Here is an 8,762-nt window from a genome sequence, read left to right as displayed (position 1 = left end):
GCTTCATATTTAATTTTATTTTAAATGCATTTATATAGTGTCGTCAAAATAGCTTATGACATCTATAATAAGTTAAGGATGTATCTGAGCATCCATACATGCTATCTTAGTTATACAAATGTGAGATTTACAAAATACATTTTTCAGTACGCAATATGTGCATTGAATTATTTAGGCCAAAGAATCAGATCGATTTGTGATAGCGTGTATTGTGTGCACGATGCTTACGTAATCGATATTTAAACATATGTTAAAATGGAAAACATTTTTATCTTTGTGTTATGTAGAGTCAGTGATAATGAATGAAAGTATCCTACATTCGTTTACAATCTCGTTAATAGATATACGAAATAAATAATTTATTACAGTCTCAATTTGAATTATCTTTGGCGTTATCTATACTGAGGTACGAGACTTTTACAATTAAAAAAAAATTCTAGATGTATACATATGGAATTATAAAAATTCTTACACATTCGTTCGTTTCCTATATCCTAAATTATTAAAGCCTCGGTAATGAAATAATAAATATAATAAAATATTTCTGACTTTTCCCCGACGCTTTACTATAGACATCACTAGTAAAATAACTTTTCATAGGTTCTAGAGGACCTATTTACAGTAACATTACAGATTTCTAAGGAACTACGCTAGAAAATAGGTACGCTGCATGTCACTTTGTTTCATTCATGCAAAAGCTCTCTAATGTTTACTCGTAAAGTTGAGGAAGTACGTCGTCCTATAGAGGGACGTTAGTCTTGTTGTCGTTTTTCATATATTTAGCTAAACATACACTTTATATAATTATTTCTTACATACATATATAAATCAGACGGGTGAGTACCTGCCTGTTCGATCTTAAAATCTGTGAGGCCGGGAAAACGAAGCCTTAGGCGAACTAGGAAGGTTCCCGCCCAAATGGCAGATATAGGCAAATTCGATCTGCTCGTTTTTGTCTATTTCCACCAATGTAGATTAACTTTAATCTCGGTTCAACTTACTCTTCATCTTTTTCTAGTTCTAAAAATTAGGAAAAGATAAAGAGTAAGTTGAACCAAGATTAAAGTTAATCTATGTTAGTGAAAACGGATATTAATGTCTTTAAGCTAGACATATATATGATCACATTAGCTATAATATATTATATAGCTGCAATATATTATTTCCGAAGATTATGTTTTAAAGTAGATTTTCTTTAATGTTACGTGTGTGAGGTTCTATACTTGTTTACGATTTATAGATATCGTGAAATTATACAGAATTAATAAATATTTAAATAATTCACGATTTTTCTCACTATTGCACAATACTTGTAGAATACCATTTTCTCTCTTTTTTTTTTTCTTTTGTACCCTGATTTCAGATGTGCATTTTCATACAAATAAGACTGAATTTCCTAAAATATGAGATATGTCCCGTTTGAAAGTTCTCGAAATTGATCTAAAGACTAACGGAAACTAACGTTTGTGGCAGTGATTGCGACTGTAATACAAATCTTGAAAAACATCAGTTTATATAAAATGCAAGACACTGCAATAGGCAGTATGTAAGTAAATTACGTATTAATCTTTTTGGTATTGTCCGCGCTCATTGTTGTCTGTATAACTTTTATCCCAATTCGGTAGAATATCAAAAAACTGTTATATAAGTGCCACTCGTGAATAATATAATGAAGACAAAGTCGACAGTCTTACGTTTCATAAGTAAAACCTATAAAAAGTAAAACCTATAAAAATCTCAAGTAAAACAATACATACTCGAACCGATCGGTCCGCATGATTACACTAAAAATGTTTTCACTAAATTTGTACATTCATAAGAATAAAGAAATCAAGTTCCGTACTATTTATACATGTTGAAATGTGCCTAACTCATTACCCTGCTCCTGGTGAAACTTGTTCTGATCCTGTTGTTGCTTGATGAAAGCGCTAAGTCTGTTCAATAAGAATTGTTTATCATGACCTTCCAGTACCAATTGATTTTTCAATACTGTCACCATGTGCTTGTTTGCCAACCACATCACGTAATAGTAATAGAGAAGCAAAGAGAGAATGACAAACGCCGGTATGCCGAAGGCAGCCGTACCTAAAAAGGATAGAGTTGACTGCAGCCAGTTAGGGAATTGCGAAAACGTCATGCTTAAAAATGACCAGACGGTCTCCAATCCTCGGAACGGCCCGCACGATTTCGATGGCATGATGTTTGCGATGGAGTAGCCAACTGGTATCATCGCCAGGACAAAGGAGATCAACAGATTGAACATGAACAGGCAATTCGACCTACTGGCACGGTAAATTTTATTCGATGGTGTACTGTTCACTAGGCAAGTAAATTTCTTGATGTAAAACAGCAAGAATGTTCCGATGATGGCGACCATGGGTAGTAACGGAGCAAAGAAGCAGCCGAGCCAGCAGACCGTCTGTGAATAGAAGATATCTAGTACGTGTTTGGGCAAGTCAAATTCCTGCTCGCCGACGAAGCGCAAAACTTTGTTCTCGGTATGACGTGCAATCAGCGACCGTGGAAAATTGATGAAGAACGTCATGAAAAATTGAATAAAAATGTCGGTGCTGTAAAGCTTGATGAATTGCTGTCCCACGAACGTTTCCCAGCATAGTGGCTGTTCAGTTTTTTTATTGGAGCATTCGTTGTCTGGAATTTTGTCCGCGACAAGCGCATGCAAAGATGTTAATAGAACTGCGAGGGAAGCGAATCTAAAAAACATGGTTCTATACAGCGTCACTTCAACGACGTACGATGGATTATAATGCTCCAGGGCGACCAAATAGCGAAAGAGAAATGGCACCGCTACGTTAAGTATGACAATACATATATATGGAAGAAATTCGAAGAACAGATTCAATATTTCGTGATCCTTTGCCAAATGCGCCGACATCTGAGTGAACGAAAAGTCGATTATGTAATAAACGAACAAGCCGCAGCCGCCCAATACCGTGAGAATTATTAGATTAACAAACAGACGTGTGAAGAACAGTTTCGTTTCCTCTTCTGGTGTGCGATTTCGTCGCTCCTCCTCCAACCTTTCCGACTCCAGAAGCACTTTCATCTCATTGTACAATGCTTTATGCTTTATGGAAGCAGATCTTTCATTGTTAATACAGTAATCCCAGCCGCCGAATACCAAATTGCAGTACCGATAAAACTGGCCTTCACCTTCCACGATTCTCTCCCTGAAACTTTTGGCGGCTGATCGTACGATCGCTACCAGACTAATAATGAAGACAGTAAGGATAGTGCAGATGTACGACAGTGGTGAATTGTAATAGAAATTGGTACCTACACTCTCATAGATTTTATGCGTATATGAACCGTAGAATAGAAGAGAGAAGATCTTAGATACACTGCTATTTTCATCGGTCTTATTTCTATACAACTCGGAGCAACAGGCTATGCTGGCAGCGTTATTGGACGAGCACGTTTCGTTCTCCGGTACTTCCAGCACTATCACTGGCAGTACTATCAGCAAGTATATAATGGCGAATAAAAGCAGATTCAGATACATGAGCCACTTGATAAATAAAAAATACGCTACTATGCCCATCCCGAAATTTCCACCTATCTTCTTGAGACTGTCATTCCACAGCTCCATCTTAGAATAAGCTTCTTTCATTCTAATGCGGAATTGCTGCCAAGCTTTCCTGCGCTGCCATTTTAGCTGCTCGAAACCCTGAAGTCTTAACTTTGTAGCACTCTGAAAAATATGAATAATTTAATTAATAATAACTAAAAATATGATAAAGTATGAATGCTACAAGTCACATCAATTTATCATTAAAATGTAAATTTTCCAAAGTACCTGTAACTGGTTCTTCAATTGTATTTTCTGAGACATGCAAACGGGCATGGCCTTGATCTGCATAATCTCTTCCCAAGTACGCTCCTCGTTGGATAAGTTTTCTGATAAATCTGGCAGCATTGACACAGCCGCGTCGTGTATATTAGTCGACATACGCCTTGAAGTCGTGGTACCGCGAGATCTAGTGCTTGTACGCCTCCTCAATGTAGTCTTTGTGTCATTACGAATTCGTTTTGCTGTAGCTGTATCAAACACAGGTATAAGGGAGATATTTATTTGGTTTTATTTATTTCTTATATTTTAGAAACAGTTTTAAGTATAAATAACAATAAATAAAGGGCAAAGTAAGAGTCAACACACGTTGACAACACAGTTGTGTTGACTCTTACTTTGCCCTTTATTTATTGTTATTTATTTTGTATAGAAAGAGTCCTTTAATTTTGCTAATTAGTTTTAAGTATAGTCTTAAAATATCATCAACCAATCATAGAGTCATATTAACATTTTAACATACTACTTATAGAAATAAGAATGGACTATAAATACTAAAACACAGAGAAAATTGTGAAATGTCTCTCAAAACAGAGTAAACCTACCAACGCGAGATTTCTTGCTAGGAAGTAAAGTTGCTATATGCGAGGGATCTCTTTGCAGCGCCTGTTGCAGATCCGCCTCCATGGCTGCTGGATAACTTTCTTGATAGAATTCAGCACCAGCCTCCTCCCATCCATGCCCCCGATCACATCCTCTTTTCTTTCTCTCTCCACCCGACATTGTTAGGATATAATTTTTATCTAATCTTATTCCAAGAGATCAGTCACGTGTAAAAATCACGATCCTAATCTAATTCAGGCAAACAATTCGTATGGTTTGACGCATAACTTTAATAATTAATTCATCAGCTCTTTGATCCAAAATCTCCTATTAAGCCTTCATAGACTGTTTGAAAGCAGCATATTGTTCATCAGATAATAATTATAGCACGATAACTGTGGAAAAAAACATTAATTATTGATGAATGAATTGTTCCCCCAAAGATACTATAAGGCAAATCATAAAATAATAGAGAACATATATATATATGTATATATATCTGTGTGTATATAATACGTATATATACATACACATTCAAAATGATCAGATCAGACGAGATATTTCTTGCAATCGTGGATATGGAATTTCCGCCGATCGATACTGACTGATAGAAATCCGAATAACAAATTATCTCTCTGGCCGTGACCCAGCTGGTATCACATCGCGTTTCTCGACGTCGTGAAATATATGTATGTATGTAAATGTCACACGCCGTCGGGGTCTCGCGAAGCGGCTCCTGATCAACGTGGCCGACGGCACCGCGTCCTACGCTTCGGTTCTGTCAAAATCGCGACGGACGAGAATAGGTCGCGAGGGCTCATCGATGCGAGCCCGCACGTTGGCATCCTGCTGTTTGTCTCATACGTCAAACCACCAGCGAAGCAGACGGCTATAATAACGAAGTCGTCGCGAGCACAGAGAGAGAGAAGTGACGAGAGTAGACATTGCCCGCTGCCTGCACTTTTAGGTGGTCCTCGTCCATTAGCGCCTCTATATGCACAAAATATGAATGTGAAAGGACGTCAACTAGCCATGTCCACGAATATTTCTGATGGCTATGTCCATGATGCTTTGGTTCTGTTCTGTACTATGTTTAGAGTTCTAGAGTTGATATTATACGACGCCTGTAAACGTAGCCATGTATACACATATTTTTTCGGAGGTAGAAATTGCATTCTTTCGAAGGAATTGAAAACGAATCAGTTACAATAATTAGATTCCTAAAAAAAATCTCTTTAAAAAAGAAAAAAATATATGCCAAGTGCATAAAAAAGGTATTGAATATTAGAAATTCTATTAAAAATTCCTTTTAATAGAAAACAAATGTGAAATAAATGCAACTAGCCAAGTATTTTAATGCAATTAAGGTACATAAGATAAATTGGTAGTGACTAAAATGGTTTCTGTATGCACGCTTTGTGCACATAGAGACACCAGTAAACGGGTTTTAAATACAGACACGTCTCAGATAAAAGAAAAAAAGCAAAAATTTAAAAATATAGACGGTTTTAAGATTTTTTTAAAAATTCGGAAAATTATTTTTTATGATTAAGATCTTTTTGATGCATATTTTGTGACTGTAATATTTATTTCTTGAATATCTTAATTCATATTATATAAGATTATCAATTTTTTAATACGCTTGATCTTTGCGATTGAAAATGTCGAATTCTCAGAATCGCAATTCTTGAAACTTTAAAATAATTCTTAAAATAATTCTAAATAGTATTACATCGTTGTTATCTAAATAGTATCTTTTTTGCTGGTTTTTCTTACCTTGGGATTTTGCTGTACAATAAAAGAGTAGTAAAAGGTTTCTTTACTTCATGGATGTACGTTTAATCTGTTCGTCATAACAATACATAATTCGAAAATATACTCTTTGAGAAGCATATACGTATATTGTGCTAGAAAACGGTAGCTCTACCATGAATAAAAATATGTATCTGTAAACCGTCGTCCTGATAGGGCAACGACGAAACAATTACTTTCACCGGATGATAACCAGTGGCGATTTAAAAAATATATATATTTATATATCTATATAGCGCATACATCGCCGTTTGATTTGCTTTCTCTTCCTATAGCATGACTGCAATTATATTCCGTGCGAAAAGCAGACACTTGCGTAGACGATAGCGAACAGTACATCTCCGGCTTATCGATCAGTTCTACAGTATCTTTCAGAGTAATCGACTTATTATGTAATTAGACTAGTTTGCACACTTGAGATTCCTTATTCATAAATTTCGTAACACATATTTCGCTCAGATAAGATGAAAAAAACAAACAAAATGTTGATAAAAAATTTGACAAACCAGAAACGAGATTTAGATATTACTAAATTTATAATATTTAAGGATTTCGTTTTCCAATCTTTCCGTTTTTAACGCAACGATAGTTCCGTATAATACGATTATTGTTGAAATTGTCGTTTAAAATTCGAAGCTTTGCTGTCCTCTTCGCAGAACTGCCAATAAGTCGGTGACGAATCCTATTGTGGATTTCTCTTTTCATAACCGCAGGATCTCTCGGGACGATTATTGTCCGACCATGACCTCATATTCAGAGGAGGCGATCTCGGAACCGGCGTAAGGTATGTAACACACGTTGTGCGATGGTTGCACCTTGCCAATGGTCACCGTACCCTCGTGGTGTACACGGCCGACGAATAGCGGCTCGCCATCTTCGGTCTCGCCTCCTGGAATCGCATTCGGCGGGATGTTGCCACCATTTACCGGTACCCAAGTAGGTTTGCAGCCGCAAAGGACCTGCGGAAGTGCAATGGAAACATTTTTTAAACTGGGAATAATCGCACTTTGTCCATCCAATCGGTTCTTTTATACGTTTTTCTATGACTACCTCTATCTGTTACTCACCTGGTAATCAGTTTTTCCATGTTCCGCGCCGCCCCAGGCGACGTAGCAGACGGAGTGACCGGGCTTCACCTTGCCGGGGATGAGGGCACCCTCGTGATGAGCCCTACCAACGAACAGAGGCTCCTCGTCGTGTCCACCCTCGACCGCGTCGGGCGGTACCATCCCTCCGGCCGCGTCACACCAGCACACGCTTCCCGCGTCGAGTCCACGGACTTCCGCCGGCGCGGACGGCGTCGTGCTAGGATCTATAATTACGTCCCTATACTTAGTAATATGAAACGTTACGGAATCATAACATTGCGTTGGCACGACGTAAAAAAAAAAGAAAAATATAAAAAAGTGATGTAAACGAAAAATAATAAAATGCAGGTCCCTTTCATCCTCATTCCAGTCAAGCCATATAAAATTTACCAATATGCGTGCAAAAGTGTTATTTTATTCCATGCGGTAAATAGAGCGTGCGTTATCAGAAAATGCTTAAATAAAGTGAACAAAATTAACGAAAAAAAATTGAGCGCTTCAAGCAATTTGATTCTGCAGGAAAAATTTCTAAAGCCAGGTTTCAACATATATATATATATGCGTGTACGTGAAGGTGTAATACAGATTTAACGTCGCAATCAAGCGTAATAGAACATATCGCTCGGTGATCCCGAGATCGCGTCGACCCGAGTTTATCGATCGCTATTAGAGAGGACGCCGATCTCGGGATCGCCAGAGGCGTTCAGAGAGATCATTACATTTCTTTTGAGCGGTAGCAACTGCGGGATAATGTTCGAAACGGAGCTTCCAGTTTCCGGTCGCGCCCCAACTGGTGCGCACCCCCACATAGCTCACGCCAATGGGGTTCGGGTCTCGCCATTCCATGAGGACGGCGCCGCTTGGGCCGCCTGATCTGACCGTGATGAGGCCCTCGAGCCACGTGATCGAGAACCTCTTGTGCTCGCGATCGGTGAGAAGATTCGGCGTGTCCACGCGAACCTAACGGGCCGTAAAATTTCCCACGTGAAAGCATATCGTACGTTGAATACGCCGTTTCGTTTAACGCTTAAATTAATCTGGCACGAATTAACGAAATCGTTTCGAACCTTATCGGGCTGTTTGCGATCGTATCTAATAACCGACGCCTTGTTTTCCCACCCGCCGAGCATGATCTCGTACATGGGACTCGACTCGCCCTTCCGGTCGGTCAGCGCGATGTGCCCATTGCTCATAGCTTTCACGTCGATCAGCACCGAGCCGCTTCGCACGGCATGAAACTTGTACTGTAGCTTGTTAGGGGTGTTCAAAGGTTTGCGGCCTTATCGAACGCAAAAAAGATTATAAAACAATTAACAATTTAAAATTCTGAAAATTATCTAGACAAAAAGAAATGTGAAGGTAAATATTTATAATAAAAGGAAAATATATCTTATCGTATTTTAAGAAAATAATTACGTTCATAGACACCGAATTGCTCTCAATACGCTGCT

At 38.2% G+C, this 8,762-nt stretch overlaps 2 protein-coding genes across 4 annotated transcripts in view; both read right to left on the bottom strand.

The window, feature by feature from the left end:
- Positions 1–1,206: 1,206 nt before the first annotated feature.
- LOC108749504 (transmembrane channel-like protein 7) lies at positions 1,207–5,348 on the bottom strand. The gene is made up of 4 exons (XM_018488274.1): positions 4,942–5,348; positions 4,414–4,806; positions 3,818–4,059; positions 1,207–3,712 (listed from the first exon to the last, which is right to left on the bottom strand). The coding sequence occupies exons 2-4, from the start codon at positions 4,589–4,591 to the stop codon at positions 1,847–1,849; spliced, it is 2,286 nt and encodes a 761-aa protein (XP_018343776.1). The 5' UTR covers positions 4,592–4,806; positions 4,942–5,348; the 3' UTR covers positions 1,207–1,846.
- Positions 5,349–6,495: 1,147 nt separating this feature from the next.
- The window catches only part of LOC108749477 (C3 and PZP-like alpha-2-macroglobulin domain-containing protein 8), a 9,726-nt gene continuing 7,459 nt past the window's right edge, over positions 6,496–8,762 (bottom strand). For 2 of the 3 annotated variants that reach the window (XM_018488236.1, XM_018488237.1), the window contains 2 exons: positions 7,291–7,535; positions 6,496–7,182 (listed from right to left, as the gene is read on the bottom strand). In XM_018488236.1, the coding sequence (XP_018343738.1) occupies positions 6,952–7,182; positions 7,291–7,535 (476 nt within the window). In that variant the 3' untranslated portion in view covers positions 6,496–6,951. Of the gene's footprint in view, positions 7,183–7,290; positions 7,536–8,030; positions 8,272–8,378; positions 8,591–8,762 lie in introns of all 3 variants that reach the window. The other variant, XM_018488235.1, reaches the window with a different exon arrangement.

The sequence above is a fragment of the Trachymyrmex septentrionalis genome, unplaced genomic scaffold, assembly GCF_001594115.1.
Source record: "Trachymyrmex septentrionalis isolate Tsep2-gDNA-1 unplaced genomic scaffold, Tsep1.0 scaffold29, whole genome shotgun sequence".
Lineage (NCBI taxonomy): Eukaryota > Metazoa > Arthropoda > Insecta > Hymenoptera > Formicidae > Trachymyrmex > Trachymyrmex septentrionalis.
The sequence above is the reverse complement of the archived record's forward strand: the minus strand, read 5'-3'. Positions and strand labels throughout refer to the sequence as shown.